Source organism: Protopterus annectens, chromosome 7.part0, assembly GCF_019279795.1.
Source record: "Protopterus annectens isolate FY-2018-M chromosome 7.part0, PAN1.0, whole genome shotgun sequence".
Classification (NCBI taxonomy): Eukaryota; Metazoa; Chordata; order Ceratodontiformes; family Protopteridae; genus Protopterus; species Protopterus annectens.
In genome coordinates, this window is record NC_056739.1 from 873965289 (window position 1) to 873988132 (window position 22844).

The 22844-nt window shown below is 41.7% G+C and overlaps 1 protein-coding gene across 1 annotated transcript in view; it reads left to right on the forward strand.

Moving 5' to 3' along the window:
- Positions 1 to 22844, forward strand: part of DPP8 (dipeptidyl peptidase 8) — a 1004126-nt gene that overhangs the window by 679176 nt on the left and 302106 nt on the right. The window contains exon 13 of the mRNA XM_044077448.1: positions 10982 to 11134. Within this exon, the coding sequence (XP_043933383.1) occupies positions 10982 to 11134 (153 nt within the window). The remainder of the gene's footprint in view (positions 1 to 10981; positions 11135 to 22844) is intronic.

Below are 22844 nucleotides of genomic sequence, written 5' to 3' on the forward strand. Positions count from 1 at the left end.
GAGAAAGGGAGCCAAGGTGGGAGTGGACCACCTACAGTATAGTGCAAGTAAGCAGGAGGGAGAGGGGGGAAAAGTAAGTAGGGCAGTAGAGAGGTAGAGGGAGATAAAAATAAGGCTGGGAGAGAACAGTTTACGCTAGGAGAGGGAGGGCTAATAAAGGGTGGTACTGGCTGCTGGAGACTAAGGCACAGGCAATCTAAACTCTGAAGGAATACCTGGTTGGAGCCCAGTTATATGAGCAATACAGAGCCCAAACCTACTTTGTATTCTGAAGATCAGAGTTATGTTCTTTGAGGTATGAGGCAAACAAAGTCACAGTTAGTGTGGGCAGACCAAGTTCGATGGTCACCAGTTGGGAGTAAGGTAGGACAGTAGTCTGTAGAGCAATTAACTGTAGGGGAGAAGGTAGGCTGGAGGAGAGAAAGAAATAAGAACAAGGTTAGCACATGTATGTGTACAAAATAATCACATTAATCAACAGTGGAAGTATAGCAGTAGTAACAACTATGATGACTACATGAATATTCACATTGAAAAACTTGGTCGCATCTTAGTCCTTCATCATGCTAAAGTACAGCAATTACAGGAATCAACAGTGTGTACAAACCATTACCATGAGACAGTAAAAAAATAGGAGAGACTACACAATCAGCTAAATCTAGTGTAAAGCAAACCAGTCAGGTGTCCATGTTGTCACCGGAATAAGGCTGAATATATACATAGCTTACTAGAATATACTGAGTACTAAATACAACTCAAAATCAACCTTTATACAAGTAGAGTTCTTTGACATGGAGCACAGGTGCATCAGACAGAGCAAATATTAGCACAACTATGTTTAAGGACAGATGTCTTTAGAGTGAAGATAAGATTAACTGGATAGGCTAGTGAAGGAGTACTCAAAAACAAGGGGTAGGTCATGAAGTGTCCATAAGGGAAACAAGCTGCAGGAGATGAAAGATGTGGAAGCTTTGTTTAAAAGGAAGCATTTAGAGGTCCATTGTGAGTGCAGTAGGGATATCCCAACAGAACCTAAGAAATAATCTGGGGAGGGTAAAGGAGTAGCAAACGCCAGGCATATTGGAAAAATTCAATGATCTGTACAGATGTGCCCTTCCACAAAATAAAAATATCATCCAGGAACCGAAAGTATTGTACAATGTGTTCATAAAAAGATGATTTGAACACAAATTCCAGCTCCCAGAAAAGCATAATAATGTTGGCATAAATGGGGGCACAAGCAGACCCCATTGCCACCCCATCAACTTGGTGGTAGATATCACCCTGGAAGTAAATGAAATTATTTTTCAAAACTAACTCCATATTCTCTAGAACTAGTCTAAAATCTGTATTGTCCAGAAAATTGAAGCTAATCAACATATGTTCGAACCAACCCAGACCAATATCATGGGGTATGACTGAAAACAAGTCCTTAACATCGATTGTAACAAATAAATAGCTGTCATGATAAGGAATGTTATTGAACTTCACCAAAAGATCCCATGAATCTATTAGAATGTGTTGATAGTCTTGATAGAAATCTTTTAATTTTGTGTCCACATAGATTGCTAAAGTTTGTGTCTTGGAACACTGTGATGTTACAATCGGTCTCAATGGTGGATTGTGGACCTGTTTATGTATTTTGGGGATACCAAATATCTCAGGAATAGTTGGTTTTGGCACCCTCAAAAAGTTATAAAGATCTGTATCAATAAGTCCCTGTAAGAGGTTATCTTCCAACAGGAGGTTGATTTTCCTATAGTGAATATTCATTTCGTTCCTGGATACAATCTGGTACCTATCGCCATTGTTCAAGATCTCCAGCATTCTCTTGGTGTAGTCCCATATGCCAATATGTCATGTCATAGTGTTTATTAATAGTCCTAAGTAGGAAAACATGAGATGTATATATATATATATATTTTTTGGACATGTTTTAAATTTTATATGATATATATATATATATATATATATATATATATATATATATATATATATATATATATATATATTTTTTTTTTATGACATATATTTTATGATATATTATTACACAACAGCTGTTTTTGGATTACTATATGGCTACAGTGTAAGCATTTGTAAGCTTTTTAGCATTCTACATTGGCCATGACACCTACTTATATTTTAATTAATGAATCAGTCAATTAACTCATTACCCAGGTACTATATAAGTTGGTTCTTTATGGGTTTATTTTGATTCTGATGAAGTCTTAATGATTATAGACGAAAGCGCGCTCAATCTAAGTGTATGTTTTGCTTTGTTATGTGGCGTTTTTTGATGTTCGTATTAAACAAATTACTTCAGCTTTTGTGATACGTGATTCTTTGGAAACAACTTGGAGCAGTTTGGACTGTTATCTGCATTTTTGTGGAGTTTTTCGGAGGGTGCCCTTTATTGTATAGCAAGCTGACTTTGTTTGTGTACTACACAGTCTTTTGGTGGAGTGGAGTTGGTGTCTGAGTACTTAACTTCTTTTTTTAACATGGGGACAGGCTATATGTGAATTTCTCAGTTTTCTGCACTTGAGTGGGTAATAAATGTCCTATAGAGGCAGCATAAGGTTCAGGAAGTATTTTAGAATACAGTTTGATTGTGTAACCACACAGCTCCAGTCCATATCTTTTGGCAAACTGGTTACATATGGATGCTTCTAACAGGTGGTACTTTTATCTTATGATATTTCTGCTTATTTCAGATTTATCTAAATTATATATAGACTAAACTGTATTTTACATCCTCCTAAGTAACAAAGACACATTATGTGATATTATACCTATCTTTGTCATGTCTGTAACAAACTTTTCTTTCTAATTTATAGGTTCATAGTTTTTTTATAGGCTGTCGATCCATGAGGATCTTTAAAGGCCTAGCCATGCATTCCCAAGCAGTTTGTAGCCCTTGTATTTTAAGTACTCAGAGCAGGGCAGATATTTATTTGTTGCCCCTATCCATAAGGAACAAAAGTACCAAACCAGTGGTGAACTTGTTCTCTCCCATCCATTCATCCAGATTGCGTATACATACAGTAAGAGGCATACTTTGCCTTTTGTGAAGAGGAAGACGATTCTAGAGAAGTGATATTCCCTGTGATGCATATCTATCCCTCCAACATGTTCAATTTATGCTGCAGAAGAGATTAAGATGTCTTGGGGGGGGTTATGCCACCATTAGACTTGTTGATGTGTAGTTTGTCTGAAAATACAGGGGTGGTTGATGCCCCACCTTTGTGCAGGTGGTTGACTGTTGCTGTCTCCATTCTTCAGGCATAATGCCTGTTTAGATGCTTGTGTTGAATAGTTTGTGAAAGTAAAGTACAGAGGAGAATCATGCTGATGAAGTCTTCTGTGTGAAAGACGAAAGCGCTTAATCTTGATGTGTTTTTACTGCAATAAACGAAGCTCGTATACAGGCTTGTTTGGTGCGTTTCTTATTTGGTTCCTGGTCTTCTGTTATTCGCACTGCACCAGATATTTGGATTTTCTGTAAGAATGCTTTTCAACAGAACTTTAAAAATGTGGGCACAGTCCAGTTGTGTTATTATTATGATTATTATTATTACTACCAATATGACCATTGTTATTTTTGTTATGCTCCCCCCAACCACTACAACCTTCTGGGTCATTTCCAGTTTGCCCACCCTCAGGACCTTAGTTGCTTCTTAACAATTTAATGAGACTTGATTCGTCACTTGGGAGACCTCCTGACTTCTCAGAAGGTGGATAATCCATCATTTAGATGGAGGAATGAGGTCCTCATAAGGCTGAAAAGATCTGGAAACCATCTTCCTGTAGGAGTCAGTCATTTACCCTTTGCAGAAGCAGCATACAGTGATATGAGAGATCCTTGTTATATGCCCTGCATGTGACAACTCTTAGTTGAACTCCCTTAAACTAGAGCTGTACTTTTGAGCATCCTTAATCCCACCAGCGGTCATACAAGCAGTATAAAGTATCAAATCCTCCCCAGAGATAAAAGAGTAAGCACACAACTAGATAATCCAGTTCTACCCAGCCAAACCTTCATGTCTGTTTCTGAGCCTGTTATTTATGATACAGATGGACACCATATTCTGTGCTAGCAATATTATAGTACTTGTTAACCCGTTCTTCCCTTATTACTAAGGGGGTCTATATCGGAAGACCGAATGGAAAAAATATCAAACGGCAAAACAGTGAAAGGACCGGACCTCAAAGTGCTGTTTGTCAGATCGCAGTGCAGTGAAGATTGCAATATTTGCCCTTTCCTCACTGTAGTGCGATCTCAGAGTTGGTATATATATTTAGCGGGGGGGGCACAGCCCAAGTTCGAGTTCTGGTCTTTTCGCTGTTTTGCCGTTCGATAATTTTTCCATTCGGTCTTCTGATATAGACCCTTACTAAGTTTACCTGTGGTAAACACTTTTCAGAGCTTTACAATTGTTAATTTACATGTTCACATTCTTATACAGATGCTAGTCTTGAATGTTTAGACACATACAGTGGATATACAAAGTTTACACACCCCTGTAAAAATGGCAGGTTTTTGTGATATAAAGAAATGAGACCACAGTAAAGGGTTCCTATTATATAATCAAAGATGCATTCCTCCGAATGTGTCTTGATCGAACTTGAAACCATGAAACAGCAAAATAATGAAACGGTATATAAGCAATTTCTTTCCCTGGGAAAGAAATCACTTGGCCGCCTCCATTACTTTGCCGTTTTCTCACTGTAGTGTGATCTTGGAGTTGGTATATTTAAGTGGGGGGGGGGGCACAGGCCCCCCACATTATGTGATGTTTTGAAGTTTTTATTTTTATTTTTTATTTTTTTGTGGAACAGCAATTTTTTTCCCTGGGAAAATAAATTGATCGCTGTTCCGAGTGTTTGGGATTGTAAGCTTTCGCTTACATGGGGTCGATAAATCAGTGTTCACTTTTTTAAGTGTTTGCTGATTTAATATAGACCCATAATAAATCATTTCAAAACATTTCCCACCTTTAATGTGACCTATAACCTGTACAATTCCATTGAAAAACAAATCTGTTAGGGGGAAAAAATCTAAAAAATGAAAACATGCAATAAGCTGGTTGCATAAGTGTGTAGACCCTTAAACTAATACTGTGTTGAAGCACCTTTTGATTTAATTACAGCATTCAGTCTTCTTGGGTACACACCTGCCATCAATTAAAGAGACTTTGATTATCTCCAAATAAAGTTCAGCTATCCTAGTAGGATTTTCCTGACATTTACTCAGTTGCCTGCTACAGCAAAAGCCATGGTTCGCAGAGAGCTAAGGCATCAAAGGGATCTCATTGTTGAAAGGTATCAGTCAGAAGAAGGGTACAAAAAATTTCCACAGCATTGGCTAAACCACGGAACACAGTGGAGACAGTCAGCAAAACATGGAGAAAATATGGGACAACAGTGACGTTGCAAAGAACTGGACGTCCCTCCAAAATTGATGAAAAGACATGAAGAAAATTGGTCAGGGAGACTGCCAAGAGACTTACAGCAACACTGAAGGAGCTGCAGGAATTTCTGGCAAGTACTGGTTGTATACTACATGTGACAACAATCTCCCGTATTCTCCGTATGTCTGCGCTATGTGGTAGGGTTGCAAGCTGGAAGCCTTTTCTTACACAGAAAACATCCAGGCCCAGCTAAAATTTGCAAACCAATACATCAAGTCTCCCAAAAGCATGTGGGGAAAATGTGTTAGGGTCTGGTGAGACCAAGGTTGAACTTTATGGCCACAATTTCAAAAGGTACCTTTGGCGCAAAAACAACACTTGGCGTCACCAAAAGAACACCATCCCCATAGTGAAGCATGGTAGTGGTAGTATCATGCTTTGGGGTTGCTTTTCTTCAGCTGGAACTAGGGCCTTGGTCAAGGTGGAGGGAATTATGAACATTTCCAAATACTAGTCACTTTTGGCCCAGGACCTTCAGGTATCTGCTATAAAGATGAAGAGGAATTTCACTTTTCAGCACGTCAATGACCCCAAGCATGCATCCACATCAACAAAAGAATGGCATCGCCAGAAGAAAATTAAAGTTTTGGAATGGCCCAGCCAGAGCCCAGACCTAAATCCAATGGAAGGTCTGTGGGGTGACCTGAAGAGGGCTGTGCACAAGAGATGCCCTTGCAATCTGACAGATTTGGAGTGCTTTTGCAAGGAAAAGTGGGCAAATATTGCCAAGTCAAGATGTGCCATGCTGATAGACTCCTACCCAAGAAGACTGAATGTTGTAATTAAATCAAAAGGTGCTTCAACAAAATATTAGTTTAAGGGTGTACACACTTATGCAACCAGCGTATTGTGCGTTTTTTATTTTTTATATTTTCCCCCTAACAGATTTGTTTTTCAATTGAATTATACAGGTTATAGGTTACATTAAAGGTGGGAAAAGTTTTGAAATGATTTATTGTGGTCTCATCTTTTTTTATATCACAAAAACTTATTGTTTTAACAGGGGTGTGTAAACTTTTTATATCCACAGTACATGTTCATTTAGCTTATCTACTAGTGATCAAAGTCCACTTAATTAAATTCTGTCATCCAGACAATAGTTTGGATATACACTTGCCTATAATTCATACCATTGCCATTTAGGCACTGCAGTATGACTCTCTAAGACTGCTGTGCACTGTATTTGGAAGTTTCTTCTTTTCTCCCATTGTTATACCCATGGAGTCTCTATATATATATATATGAAAGAGATGTGGGAGAAAAGTCCCTGACACAGGGAGGTGCAGGGGAGATGCTTCCTTGCAGAAATGCTTTCTTTTTGACGAATGGAGACAGATAATGTTATGTCTTTTGGCTTTTCTTGGTTAGGGGTCGCCACAGTGGAACTCCGGTCCGCTAATGATTGACAGTAGATTTTTACGTGCTGAGTTGCCAGCCCTGACTCACAACCTTCAGCGAAGGTACGCCCATTCATGCATGTCTCCAGACAGAAGACACTGAAATTTCTGAATCACAAACTGAGAACTACTATCTGAAGTAATGACATTATGAATTCCATCTTTGGAAAATATCTTAAGTAACATAGCAGAACATGTTTCAGTGCTTGTCATTTTAACCATGTCTGAATATTTCAGTAAACAGTTCACAAAGATTAGATAGTGTGAATCTCAAGACTAAAATAAATCAGTAGCAAGTTTACTCCTTTTTTTTTTTATCTGGAATTTTGTGTGGTACATCTGTAAAACTACTTTTGTGAAACGATGCATATGTCACAGTTATTCACTGTCATTTCTATCTGATGAGATGATCTTGGGCAAAACATAGTATCTTGTGCTGTTTCCTCGTGCCTTGAAATTCACAAATGTACTTCATGAATTTTCTACAACATTTTGTCTGAAAGCTAAATAATCAAAATATTCTATTTAATGTGAATAACAGATCTTGTGCACAGTTAATTTCATTACAGTATATTACTTTATTTGCACTTTTACATTCTTCTTTTAATGTGACCATCCTGACATAACTATGTCTCGCGTTCGCTGGATTTCTGTATCGACCTCTGCAAACTTTTAGTAAATAGGGAATTAAATACATCACTTCTAAGTCTTGCTTCAGCAGTTAATTCTTGCTTTCTTTTGTATCACTTGTGCTCAGTACAGCTATGAATTGTATCTCTCTTCCTGGTCTGCTCCCATTTTTCATCACTGTAACATTATCCTTTGAAGATGTAATAGTACTTTATTGAGTAGCTTGAGAATAATACTCTGAAATGGCTTATGATCTGTTTTCACTCAAACTTGTCTTCCTGGCAGAACTTTTCATAACCATACATAATAGCTAAAAAAGCCTTTTCAGTCTGAACATGTTTTGTGTCTTCCTCAGTCAGTGCTCTAGAACAATAGTCATCCAGTTGTCCCTGCTGCAACAGTACTGATTCTATAGCATATTGACTTGCATCCATTTGTGCTGTAACTAAATTTGCCACATCACAAAAATGAAGAGTTGGAGATTGTGTTTCCATTTTCTTTTGCTTTGTAAGGTTTTCCTTCTTGCTCCCAGTACCACTCTATGTCCTTTTTAGGCAATCTTCGTAGGGACATAAACACTTAAAAATTTGAGTAAACTTGGATAAGAAGTGAACCATGCATAATAATCTTAGCAATGCTTGTCTGTCTTATGGTATTTCCATTTGAACTATCTTGCTCTCTCTCTTGATCAAGAAATGTCCCGTATATTGAATACTAGTCACAGATACCTGACAATTTTCTTTATTCTGTTTGAGATTATTTTGGCTCTGCCTTTCCAGTTTCATTCTTAGTCTCACGTTGTGCTCCAGTTTAGTTATACTTCAAACCAGTATACCATCAGTGATATTCACGTCAGCTTCTGTGTGCTTATTCATCTGTGCTGCAGCTCTCTGAAAATCATCAGGGTCTGAAGAAGTACCAAATGACATTCTCAAGAATCTGTATCTTCACAATGTTGTGTTGAGTGCACATTGTTTTTAACTGTCTAGGTCTGATTAGCAGAAGCCATGGTTGCAATCAGGCACTGAGAAGAAATTAGCTGTTGGCATCATTGATCCATTCTTAGCAATAATCTTTAATTGATAATGTTCCCATAAAATATTTTGTTATGGTTTTGCATATGTATGCAGGTATTAGTTTTGTGTGGTTTCATGTGGGTAATTATATTGTTTGAGCCATGAATTAGGCTCTGTTCGTCCTGCATCACACTTAGGTGTTAAATACAATTCAGTATTAATTGGGGCATGAACATCTGGTGAAGTCCCTGGATTTAACTGAGTGGTGTGCTGATGCATATTGCAGCCACGTTCAGTGGGAACATCAATAAAACATTCAAAAGAAGTTTGTCTTCTGACAATGTTTCTTTGTATCAGACTTTACTGTGGCTTTTTCTACTATATTTTTACCAGTTTATTGCTGTATCTCTTTGAATTACTTTACAGCTGTTTGCTTCACCTATGTATGAATCATTTTCTGTGCAGATATGAAAGGTATACTTTTATCAACTGTGTGAATATGTGTTTTCGAGAGCATGTACATCATACTTTGCATAAATGTGCAGATGTTTGGCTTCTAAGATATGAGAATTCAGCATACTGCCTTTTGGTACACTGTATGTTCACATATGTTCATAGGTGTGTACTAGGTTAATGGCCCTGGACCCTTTACAAGACTAGCCCATAGAAATACCCTGGCATCGTGCCACCTGATGTTAGTTCCCAGCGCCTATATCAAGTAGACCCACATTTGTACATAAGCAGCTCTTCCCCATATATTAGGTTGGTATAGCAACACACACTGAAATAAAATATTGTAAGCTCTATTATTTGTAAATGTAGTGTAATTATTTTTGGCCTTATCACCTTCTCTGCTGCAAAAATAGTTCTACAGCATGGTCCCAATACAAATGGTTAGCATGGATAAGACTCCACTGCAGTCATCCTTGCACATCATCAAATGTATGCGGACCTCTTTCCTGTATCACCACTAGCCTGCAACAGGTATTTAGATAATGACATTTAGGAGAGCTGAATTAATGCATCTTGATTTTCTACTGCTATGACAGAGGTCTTCTTGAATAAGGAAACTGTATTATATAGATATGAATATCTTAAAGGGTTAGTATATTTTAATATATTGCTGTAGTGTTTGTTTCCAAAACTAGCAACCTGGGCTTGGTGGAGAAAGAATGCTGAAGAAATCAGTGGTGTTTCAGTAAGGAAAATTTGGAGGTGGCAGGAATTTATGAGGTAGATGTGGTGCATGATTGTCCTGTTATGTGAGTTGAAAAGATGTATAGGCCAGAAACTGAGTGTGTACTTTTTTTAGGATGAAGAAGTTTTCTTGACACTTCCTTCATACTGTAGGTAGATGTCTTTGTCAGGTGCTAAGGCATTCACCTTTACTGCACTGCAGCAAGAGTTTAGAACACTGTTCCTGATTGTTCGCGTAGTCTAATCATGGCTAGTGTCTTCTAGTCTGAAATGAAGGCCCTTCTTCTACATCAACTCATCTAGAGACTTTGCCATACAGACCAACTTTAACTGCATATTTAGCACTTTTTAGAGATGGATTTACACAACCAGTATTATGTCTTTTTTTCAGCTTTGTGATTATGTAATTGACATTTGAGCAGTATGCTTTGTAGGCTGCTTCATTTATTTTTTCATCCTACTGTGTCATTAGGTGTCTTATTTCCTACCAGGTAACTACCCAGACAGGTACATCCTGAGTAGGTTCTTTACTGCTGATAAGAGTTTTTATCCATTTTTACTACAACTTGTCATGTAAAAGTATGTTTAAATCCCAAGTCTGGCTTGAAAAAGTCTCATTTGAATTACATCTTTGTACTAACTTATCATCTGCTAGAAGATACATAAAATTAAATAAAATGTGTATGCTATCTAGTTTGGTTGAAATTCTAGTTTTTGTACAAAGAAACATATTTGTGCAAAAAACAGAATCAGATGGTTATAAACACTAATATTTGTGACTAAAACTAAAGTGATACAGTGTGCCTTAAAATGCCAGAACTAAATGCTGTTTGTGTTTTGGAGATTTTTAGTGGTACACATGCTTTATTATGTTTCTACCTAAAATGAATGATTGAATGAATAGATTGCCAAACAATATGGTGATTGTGTATGGGGAGAAGACTTTGTGCAGAGCTTCATTTCCGTGTGTGTGTTTGTATGTGTGGACATTTGTAGGCAAAGAAGTAGAGTAGGAAGACAATGGAGCCAGAATTCCTAGGTGACAGGAACGGACTAGTGGCTTAACCACCTGGGTATTGGGTAACATACACAAAATAGGGTACCTGGAGAAATACACCTTTGAATTAATTAAAAATGTCTGATTACTGCACCTCTAGCAGGCTACCAAGTGTTGGAAATGTTGATGTTTCTAAACTGTATTCTATATTTTATATGTAACAAGCTCAGTATTAAATTCTTTCTGTTCATTTTTTTTTCTTTTGCCTGCTAGATATGGGTAGATGAAGCTAAAAGGCTTGTGTATTTTCAAGGAACTAAAGATACACCTTTAGAACATCATTTATATGTGACAAGCTATGAGCACCCAGGGGAGATCACACGGTTAACAGATCTTGGCTACTCAAATACATGTAGGGTTAGTCAGGTAAGTTCTTAGTTTTCTTTTAAGTATTTGTATATATTGTTTTATAACTTGTTTTGCTTTGTTTATAAGTTGCTGGAATCAGATAAACACTGGTTCTGGAAATATTGTAGCCCTGTTTTTCAGAGATGGGATTCAGTAGCCGTAGTAATTACTAACATGGGAAATGCCTTATCCCTGGTGTTCAAAAATGGGATTCAGCAAGCTGAGTTCCTTTATCTTATGTCATTGCTCTGTTGAGGTTGTTTTTATTCAGCATATAAGTACACATGTGCACATTCACACTAGACTAATATTTATTGCACAAATGCCCTGTAAGCTGATCAGATTGTTTTTTGTAAATCAAGTTTCTTTGTAACAGCTGTGCAGGGGTCTGTAAAGTATATCACCTTCAAGGCTGTGTTATTCAGTATATAAAGCATAGTGCCATAAGAGTGTCAGTCCAAGGCAACTTTGCAAGTATCAGATATAGTGGCAGTGCCCTCACCCCCAAACTATGTTAGGGCATGAGTTGTTTTTTTTAACACCTTTATTGAATTTTCTTTTATTGATTTTTAATGATTTATCTTTATTGAACTTTATTGAATTGTAACATAGGAACATTTACATTTATATAAAAGTAATCAAACTATATTAACAAGTTAAAATTAACAAACATTATGCTTTACATATATTGCTATATAGCTGGACATAGCCTTTATTCGATACCATAGCCAAATTATGAAATGCCCTACCTTCCTCTGTCACTCATCTGGACTATGTAAAATCCTTTAAATCTGCACTAAGGTGCCACTACCTCAGTAATCATATATGTCCTTGTAACCACATGACTTGAGCCACCTTTAAACTAAGTTAATATACAATGGGCCGGATTCACGATGGCTTGCATGGAGTCTACGAGTAGAGTAAGACTCCATGCAGCCATCATGTCTGACGAGCGATCCAGGAACAGCCTGTAGGGGCGTGTAAGAGAGCTCCTAAAACGTCTCCTACACAGACAGGGCTGGGATCTGCAAATTACCTCACTTGCAGCCGAAAGGCATGCAAATGAGGTCAATTTGCGATCCAGGAACCACAAACCTGTCCGAGTAGGAGACATATTAGCTGCAGAAATGTACTCAGTTGACAACTGAGTACCGTTCTGCAAATAGCACAATGGAGCCTTGTCAGCTCCAAATAAAGGTTGCATATGGTTGAGGAAGCATGCCAATGGCCAAATATACGGCCATTGGAAAGTTTCCCAGATGCAAAATTAAAATAAAAAGTTTTTTTTTTTGGCGATTTCCGATGTTTTGCCACGCAAACGGGGTACGCTATAAAAATCATAAAATAAGACAGTAAAAGCCACAAACATGGAATTTTTGAAAATTGTTAAGTGACATTGTAAGGGAATAGCAGGCTGAAGACAACATGGCCACCGAGTAGGGGTTGCTAAGGGGAGAAGCCCAGTCTAAGACATGTAACCAAGCATTAGTAGGCATTCCTATGTAAATGAGTGTTAGGATAGTGAATCACACTTTTACATAGCAAATGAGCACAGTCAGTGGAGTGTAGGAGTAGGATATGGGGAGGAACAGAGTTGGAAATAGGTGACATCACAAGGGGGGTGTATATGAAAGTAGTGAAGCTCATTGGAGCACAGTGGCATGTGTTAGCTGTCAGTTAGACATCATGGAAAGAGGTGTGTCAACAGGTAGGCCAGGGAAAGCCAAGAAATGGAAGGTGTGTACTGTGGATAACACCAAAGTTTCTTGCTGAGCGGGTATGTGCGTGTGTGCGCGCCTGTAAACTCTAGTAAGACAGAGTCCGCTCGTGGAAGCGTGAGTGCACACGTTTAAGCTAGAGTAAGTATGTATAAGGCTGTTGGAAGACCTGTAAGCGTGTTTGCGCTGGTGTGCGCGCGTTTTAACCCGAATAAGCAAGTTTTAGTCCGTCTAAGCATGTGTGCGCGCGTGTGAGCTGCTGTGGGTGTGTTTCCGCTTGTATGTGCGTTGCTCCCCCGAGGAAACAGAAAGGAAAAAGGAAGCACAACAAATAGTAGGAAGCTACCAGGGAATACTAATAGAGCTAGCAGGTGCAAACAATCAGAATCAGGCAATTACACAGGCAGAACACTAGTCCAGCCCAGCACTTAAAACACTGCAAACAACAGTGCAGTTTGTTTCTCTCAAGAGACACTGCAACACTGGAGTAAGCTACTAGAAGTGAAAACTGAAAAAACTACACTCAGACAAAAAATGCTAGGGGCTGCCATTGCTGTTATAAGGCGACATATGCAACATGCTGAGGGTGGTGACAATGCAAATGCTGCCGGACAACCCACAGTGAGGAGACGGAGAAGAGTGTACAGGCCCAGGGTCACCTACCAGGGGTTACATGAGCTGGAGATAGTGGAGCGCTATAGAGTGGACAGAGACCTCCTGCAGCAAATTGTTGAACTGTGCAGGCCACGCCTCACACACAGAACCAACAGAGGGGAACCCATCTCAGTGGAAACCAAGGTATGTGTTGGCCTAAGAATACTAGCAACAAGTGCCTTTCAGAGACCAACTGGTGATATGATGGGGATATCACAGGCATCAGCATCCAGGGTACTGCACCAGTTCCTGGATGCCATGTCAGCACATGTCGGTGATCATGTATATTTCCCCAATTCCCGTGAGGTATTGGCCAGCAATATGCATCTCTTCCAGCAAATAGCAGAATACCCTGAGGTAGTGGGTGCAATAGACTGCACACATATACGCATCAAAGCACCAGCCAGTGAGCGGGATAGGGCCAACATTAACTGCAAGGGCTTCCCCTCCATCAACTGCCAGGTCGTGTGTGATGCCCAGGGCATAATAATGAATGTGTGTGCTGGCTGCCCTGGAAGCTACCATGATTCCCATATCTGGCATCTGATGCAGCTGTACTAGACATTTGCCAATGGGGACATCCCACATGGTCACTTAGTGGGGGATGCTGGCTATGCACCGGAACCGTGACTGATGACACCCATCAGAAACGCATACACACCTGAACAGGAACGCCATAATGAGGCACACGCACAAACACAAAATGTAATCGAGCGTGTGTTTGGGTTGCTGAAGTCACGGTTCCGGTGCCTGGACACATCTGGTGGAGCCTTGCAATACTCACCAACTACATGTACCCAAATTGTCATGGTATGTGCTATGCTACATAATATGATTCTGCGAAAACAGCTGCAGCAGGACCAGCATAGGCTTGGGCCAAACAACCCCCCACCAGTGCCGAGGCCATCACAGGCAGAGCGTGACTCGGAGGAGGAACAACCTGAGCCTGCCCCAGTAGGCAGAAGGAGGCGTGCCCAGTATGCCTTGGCCTTGGCAAAGAGGCAATGCATAGCACATACACTGGCTCAGTAGGAACCCTGGAAATGATACCTCTCTCTGACTTGCACATATAGTAAAAGGGGTGCCTAACTTGACACTACCTGTTTCCAAACATGTATAGGGAGTGCAATATGTCCATCTGACATAGGCAGCCCTGCAGCACCACCTGAGGCATGATTGCCATGTGTTAAGCAATGTAAGGTAGTGCTAAACAGCATTTACCACCATGTAGTATATGCAAACTTGATGACCTTGAGTATCATCCTACCCTCACTAAACATGAGGCCACAATATGAAGACAAGATGATCAATTACAACAATTGGCTTAAGTATTGGTGTCAGTGAAAGGGGATGCAATGCCTGTCAGCCTGGGATGACATGCTCGACAAGACATGATGCTTCGCTAGGGTTGGATTTCACCTATCACCTGTGGCCTTTTGGATATTGCCAAAGGGTCTTGTCAACCCCATAGTGCCTTTTTTAGGTAAGGCTCAAAACACAAACCCACCTCCATAGGTATCACAAGGGATAAGAAACCATAAGTAATGCTACTCAATGCCAGAAGTCTAAACTGCAAGATGCACGCACTCCAAACTCTCCTCAGCATGGAGAATGTTGATATCTGTGCAGTAACAGAAACCTGGTTCAAGGCTCCCAAGAGCACCCTAGCATTAACAGGTTACACCTCATACCATGTTTTACAGCTGCAAAACATGGAACAAACTACAAAAGGAGGGTGAGTATCAATATTTTTCAAAGATACCCACACCCCCAGGTTGGTGGCACAGCATGAAGCATCGGAGACTATCCATGTGCAACTAACAGTGCCTAAAACCGCCTTCCAGTGCATAGCCTGCTACAGACCACCCTCCTAAACCCAGGAACCACACTTGGCCGACTGGAGAATACATGAAAATATGAAGGTCTCCCCAAACACCATTATATTGGGTGACTTCAGCTACCCAAACATAGACTGGGAACATTACCCTAGCCCCAACACCCTAGCCCAAAGGTTCCCAGAATTTATAAACCAAAATTCTATGGAACAACTTGCTACCACTCCCACAACAGGGGAAAACATACTGGACCTGATCATCACCAACATGGGGACTCTATGCCCAAGACCAGAAGTGTATCCCTCACTGGTAAGATCAGACCAGAGAGTAATCTCACTGGATATTCACATCCCGATCCCAGCCCATGGCCAGAAAAACACAGTGAAAATTATTCACTAAAGCAAATGTCACACTCCTCAAAACTGAGGTGGAATCCTTCACAGCCCCTGTGCCTGTGGAAAATATGACCCAGACCTCATAACCCTTTATAAACGCATTCTATGAACAACTTCTGGAATGCATGGATCATGCAATCCCAAATAAAACCAAGACCCAATCCTCCAAAGCCAGGCATCCTGTCTGGTGGACCCCAGCCATAAACAAACCATACAATACAAGGAGGAAGCTACTATATGATAGATCAAAATCCCAAAAAGGGATGGCATCTCTGATCAGTATTATTGAAAAACTACAGCCATACATAAGATCGTCTAAGGCCATCTTTGAGATAAAAATTGTACAGGACACCAAGGATAATCACAAGGCATTCTTTACTTATGGTAGGAACCTGTGTGGGAATCCCCAGATATGCTCAGAAGTAGTTCAAAATGACAAACAATACACCAAACCCACAGACATTGCCAACTTCTGAGCTGACCGGTTCAGTGCAAACTCCCCCCCCCCTCCCCACCAAAAGGGCAAATATCTATCCCAGCAGACTGCTGGCCCCCTGACATCACAGATGCTCAGGTAACAGCCAGCCTCTGCAAAGCAAAACACACAGCATCAATGGGACCAGACGGTGTCCTGGGTGTGTCCAACATGAACCCCAAGAAGAATTGAACACAAACATAAAACCACTGTTCAATCTCAGCCTTACCACAGGATATGTACCCAAAGAGCAGTGTACAGCAACAGTGGTCCCTCTCCACAAAGGTGGTGCCTCAATGGATACTGCAAACTATCGCCCCAGACGCCTGACTAGCTTGGTCTGCAAAGCTATGGAAAGGATCATCATGGACCTCAGAAATAAAACACATTGGGTACCTACAGACACTGGATCCTACCCAGTTTGGCTTTGTTAAGGGCAGATCCTGCCTCTTAAACCTGGTTGAGTCATTTGAAACGGTCACCAAGGCCATTGACGAGGGGAAGGTGGTCCACACAGCCTACCTGGACCTCGCAAAAGCCTTCCATACAGTATCCCACTTGGTCATCATAGATGAGATCACCAGCTTCAATATAAACCCCTGTGTCACTAGATGGGTTGCAAACTGGCTCAAGGACAGAACCCACATGGTCAGAAATGCTGGAGCCATGTCAGACCCCAAACCAGCTACAAGTGGCATCCCACACGGCTCAGTCCCGGGACCTCCCTTGTTTGGTATATATTTCTCAGAGGTACAGGCCAACACAGAAGGACTGTTGGTGAACAAGTTTGCAGATGACTGCAAACTGGGCGCCATAATCGACCCTCCAGCTGACACAAGCATCCTACAAAAGGGCCTCATAGAAACAGACAACTGGTGCCAGAGCCATGTCCTCAAGCTAAACGCAAAACAGTGTATAGTCCTCCCCTTTGTCAAAAACTAAGTGCCTACAAATTACCACATAGGTGGTAACCCATTAAGTATGGAAGAAGTGATAAGGGACCTGGGGACCCAAGCTGATAGCAATCTCTCATTCGATAACCACGTGGCCAAAGTGTTTAGAAAAACATTTCATATAGCCCACCTAATCATGAAGATATTCACATCTACATCAAGGGAGGTCATCGTGCCTCTTAACTCATTCCTCATCAGGCCCATAATGGAGTACAATGCCCCTTGTGGGGTGTACCTTATCAGACACCTGCAGCAGCTGGAAAGACCACAAAAGTACCTCTCCAGGAGGATCAAAGGGCTGAAACACATGCCATTTGCTGCCCGGTTAAAGAAACTGCAGCTCCACTCAGTGGCATACAGCCTGCCCAGAGGTAATCTGTGTCTGATGTATAAAGCCATATCCAACCTGGAATCAATGGACATGCTGCACCTCGGAAAATCAGAATCCCATCAAGCTGCACACTCAAGAGACCTGAACCTCAGGACTGAAATAAATAGGACATGCTGGAGTGACAGATTCATAACCCAGAGGCTCCCCCCACTCTTGAGTAAACCCCCACTCCAGGTTAGCCAGAGTCCTTCATTGACTCTCTTCAAGAGGAATCTTGATGAGTGGATGGGAGATTGTAGGTTTACCCTGGGTATCACTTCTATGTCACTGTTAGACAGAGGCACAGTATACTAACCTTGAAAAATGTCATGGCAAACTCCACTTACAATGTGTGTTGAAAGCCAAACACACTCTGGCTAGGATTATAAATGCCCTAGGGCAGATAGCCTAGTATGAACCTATGAACAGAATCACACACACCAACTAGTACAACTGTGGTCAATGTGGAGTAATGTTTGGCAATGTCCACCCAAGTTGGTGAATACACAGCAATGTCGGACAAGCCTGGTTTAAGTAGGCCATAGCTGAACAAAATGCAACATGCTCATAGTTGCCCAACTGGCCCTTAACCAGTCTGGTCTGCTCAGTATGAACATTTAAAGCAGTGATGGGACTCAAACCCATGATACTGTGCACCATAGTGAAAGTACTGAACCACTACACCATGACAGTATTGGAGTGTTCAGCCAGTATGAGAGAATGTTGCCAAGTCTTTGCAAACTATCACATGGAAACCCTGCAGGCACAGCATAATCCCTGTTGAGTTATGACACAAAGGAGTCTGGCAGTAAGAACACAACATGACTTCCAACACACACAGTATAAATGTCAATATTGGTCATGTTCACACACAACCAGAAATGTAGTGGACTCCAGATCACAACATATGGAAAGGTCACACTGGGCATGCTCACACACTTGGATAAATGAGATATATGTCAGGCAACAAACCATGGAAAGCCTGAACTGGGCATGCTCACACACTTAGGCCATGTCTGAGTATAGCAGTCAGTCACACATATCTGGCAGTTGTATGTGTTAAGCCAGGAACCTCCCATGATCCAGCCCTGTGCACACAGTTAAATGACAACAGACACATATATTAATATACTGGAACCCTGTCATGATCAAACATGTTACGCAGATACACAAGTTGTTCATAGAAACTGGGAAAGCTATGGCAATAAAGACCTGCAAACAGTAGCAGCAACAAATATTGTGCATCCCGAACATAAACATAGGTGCAGAGGTCAATACTAGGCTGTCTGCCCTAGGGAATTCATAAGCCTAGGCAAAGTGTATTTGGTGTCCACCTCCCCAGTAGAGTAGCCTACTGTGCCTCTGTAAAGTAGGTCACAGAAGGCACCCTTTAAGACTAGTTTGCTGTGCCTCTGTCAAGCAGGGACACAGTGGAGATCCCAGGGGTGAATTTGCAATTTCCCATCCATGCGGCTGTATTTCGCTGGAAGAGGGTTGGCGAGGGGCTATGTCTAACTTTAATTGGGATTCAATTCCAGAGTGAGGGGAGCCTCTTGGTAATGAATCTGTCCCTGCAGCATGTCCTATTTATTTTTGTGCTGAGGTTTAAGTCCCTGGAGTGTGTAGCTCTAAGGGTCTTGGATGTTATGAGGTGGAGCATGTCCATTACTTCTGAGTTTGAAATGGCTGCGTACGCCAGGCATAGATTACCTCTGAGTAGGCGTTAAGCAACTGAATAGAGCTGGAGATCCTTTAGTTGAGCTGCATAGGACATCTGTGTGTAGCCCATGATCCTCTTGGGGAGGTACTTTTGTGTTCACTGTAGTTGCTGCAGGTGTTGGGTAAGGTACACCCAAAAAAGGGCATTGTAGTCAAACATGGGCCTGATGAGTGACTAGTACAGGGCCACAATGACCTCCCATGATCTACATGCAAACACCCATGTGATAAGGAGGGCTATATAAAGGTCTTTGCAATGACTCTGTCAGTGTGATTAGCAAAGGAGAGGTTATTATCTATGTGGGTCTGTGGGATATTGCTCTGTTATGTAGTAACTTCCTCCTTCTGTTGTACAGCTTATATATGGCTGGGGTCAACCAGATAGGTCTCCTGTTTTGGAGGAGTCATGGTTTTATTTGGGATAGCATGATCAGTGCATACCTGCAGGTGCTCATACAATGCGTTTGTAAAGGATTCTGCAGATTGGGCTGTATTATCCTCCAGCACGGGGCCTTTGAAGTATTCCACCCAGGTCTTCACAAGTGCTAAGTCTGCTTTTGAGAAATTCTTTACAGTGATTTCCTTGGCTGGGGGTGGGGATGGGATATGGATGTCCAGGGAAAGTTGTTTATGGTCTGATCTTAACAATGACGGTTCTAACTCTGGTGTGGAACATAGAGTCCCCATGTTGGTGATGATCAGGTCCAATATGTATTCCCCCTTGTGGGTGTGGTGACTGGTTGTGCCATAGCACATGGATTCACAAATTGTAGTGGCTGTAGGGTGATGTTGTTGAGGACCTGAGTAGTATCCCCAGTCAATATTTGTGTACCTGAAGTCAACCACTATAATGGTGTGTGTGAAGACCTGCATATCCTACAGTGTTCCCAGGAAAGCCAAGTGTGGATGTCCTTCAAGGATGCATCTGCAGTCATAACAAATGGGTTGTCCTGTCGTCAGGCAGCCCTTCGGTCGGCCGGATTCCAAAGTCTGGGTCCGGCCGCTGATGTCGCACTTCACCCGGCGTCATCTCTGCTGGTCTTGGTATAAAGGCATCAGCCGGCCATTTTCCTCAGTCTTTCTTGCGCGTGGCGAAGCAGAAGCTGTTCGCAAGTGCGGTCGGTCAGATCCAGAAATTACTACTACCGAATACTACTTGAAGACTTTTAAAGCTAAGTACCCGTTGGGGACTCTTTCTTGCCTCAGCCGATGTCAGAAAAAGTAAATAACTGTTTAACTTGTGGGAAACAAATACCTCATAAAGATTTCCACTCTTACTGCCTACCTTGCTTAGGCCCAGACCACGACGTAGCAGCCTGTTTAGCCTGTGCTTCCTTCAACCGGCAACGCTTAGGCGTGTCGGAGTTTGCTGAACAGTTTTTCGCTCAGATTTTGCGTACATTATGCCGTCGGATCCTCCGACTACACAAATTGTTAAAAGCAAAGAAAAGACCGACACTCGCGGTCCGCGGTTTCGGCGAAACCACGGTTAAGCAAGCGAGTGTCTCGGTTTCGGCGAAACCGAAAAGGGTCAATCTTCAGCCGAATCCATGACTACTACTGAGGCTCCTGCTACCTTAGTTGAATCGGCCTCTGAAGTTTTGCCTACTACTGTGGTTCCTAGTGAATTATCAGACACCATCCCTTTGGATGTCTCTACCCCAGCACGTTGTGCTGCTAGGCCTCCTGCAGCCATGTCTATTAAGGCCTTTGCCAGGGCAAAAGCAGCCAAAACTGTTAAATCAGTGCCTGCTAAGCCCCCCTCACACAGGCCCACTTCTAGTTCACATAGGCTTACTCTGGCAGAGGATTTAATATCCTTAATTAGGGGATCCCAATCTCACCCAGACAGGGCCTCTCAGCCTCCAGAAAAGAGACCTAGAGCAGAGCCCCCCGAGCCAGTGTCCTCTGATGATTCCTCGGATGACTCAGACATTACAGATCAGCCAGAGGCTCCTTTTTCTACTTATGAAGATTCCGATGCTGAAGAATCCATTCCATCTACCTCTCCACCAGAGGAATTTTCCTTTAGGGAAACCTTACATGCCATGAGAGAACAATTCCAATGGCAGGGACAAGATTTCTCAGATTCAAGAAAAAGGCTTAGGACCTTTCTGCACTTACCACAACATAGGCCCTTAGCTATACCTCCAGTTCTGCCTGTTGTGGATGATGCATTTAATGATGTTTGCACTGCTCCTGATACTTTACCTCCAGCCCCTGCCAAACCAGATAGATTTTACAGGGTGCCAGACACTCATCACCACCTATACAAGGCCCCACTTGCAGATCCTGAGACTATATCCCAGGGGCCTAAGGCAGTAGCCTCGACCTCAGCAAAAAACCCTCTCCCTTCTGAAAGGGAATCCAGGTCCTTAGAGAGATGGGGGAAAAAGTTTACACCTCTGCTACTCTCTCAGCTAGAGCTTTAAACTGTCAGTTTCATATGATCCAATACCAAGAGTTTATGCTTGATCAGTTAACTAAGAAGCTGTCCTCTGATGACTCCTTAGATAAGAAATATGTTTTAGAAATGGTGAATAACATTCAGCAGGTTAGTAACCATTCCTTAAAATGTGGCTATGATGCACTGGAGGCTTCATTTAGATCAGCCATGACTGGCACAGTGATAAGAAGGCATGCATGGTTGAAAGAACAGGTCTTGCCGGATCATGTTAAAGCAAAGCTGTTAGATGCTCCTATGGATAAGACCAGTCTATTTGGTACCCCTGCTCAGCAAGTAATGAAGAAAATGGAAGAGAAGGCAAAATCTGTAAAAACAGTTAAGGATTTCTTACAGGTTCAGCCCCCAAGGTTTAGCAGGAACTGGCCTGCCAAAAATTGGTCCTTTCCAGACTCCTCAAAATCTCAAAGAGGCAGGAATAGACGCTGTAGAGGCAGAAATCAATCCAGAGGAGGTGCCTACAGAGGACGCCAGTGGCAAGGCAATAACCAGCGAGGCACAGACACAACCACTGCCACTGCAACAGGACAATCACAGTGACTTGGCTCTGACACTGCCTACCAGGGAGCAAATAGCAGCACCTTTAGGCGGAAAGTTAGCCTTATTTTCGAAAAATTGGCACTATATCACAAAAGACAAGTGGATTTTGCAAACCATAGACCAAGGCTACAGGTTCCACTTCCACACCTTACCAGTAAAAAGAGGAATGCCAAACCTACCTCCAAATCAAAAAACAGAAGCTCTAAAGCAGATAGCTCAATTAACAAAGATGAGAGCTGTGGAAAGAGTACCAATAACAGAACAGGGCAAAGGATTCTACTCCAGACTCTTCCTAGTACCAAGAAAAGAGAAAAGTTGGAGACCTATTCTCGACCTGTCCGTCTTAAACACATTCATCATTGTCCCAAAATTCAAAATGCTGACCCTACAGCAACTTCTTCCCATGCTGGGCAAGGAGTGTTGGCTGGTAACTCTAGATCTCAAGGAGGCATACCTGCACGTCCCCATACGACCAAATTGCAGAAGATACCTCAGATTTCTTGCAGGATCAGAGCATTATCAATTCTCAGCATTGCCCTTTGGCTTATCTACTGCCCAGAGTATTCACAAAATGCCTGGCATCAGTAATCGCTCATTGCAGGCTA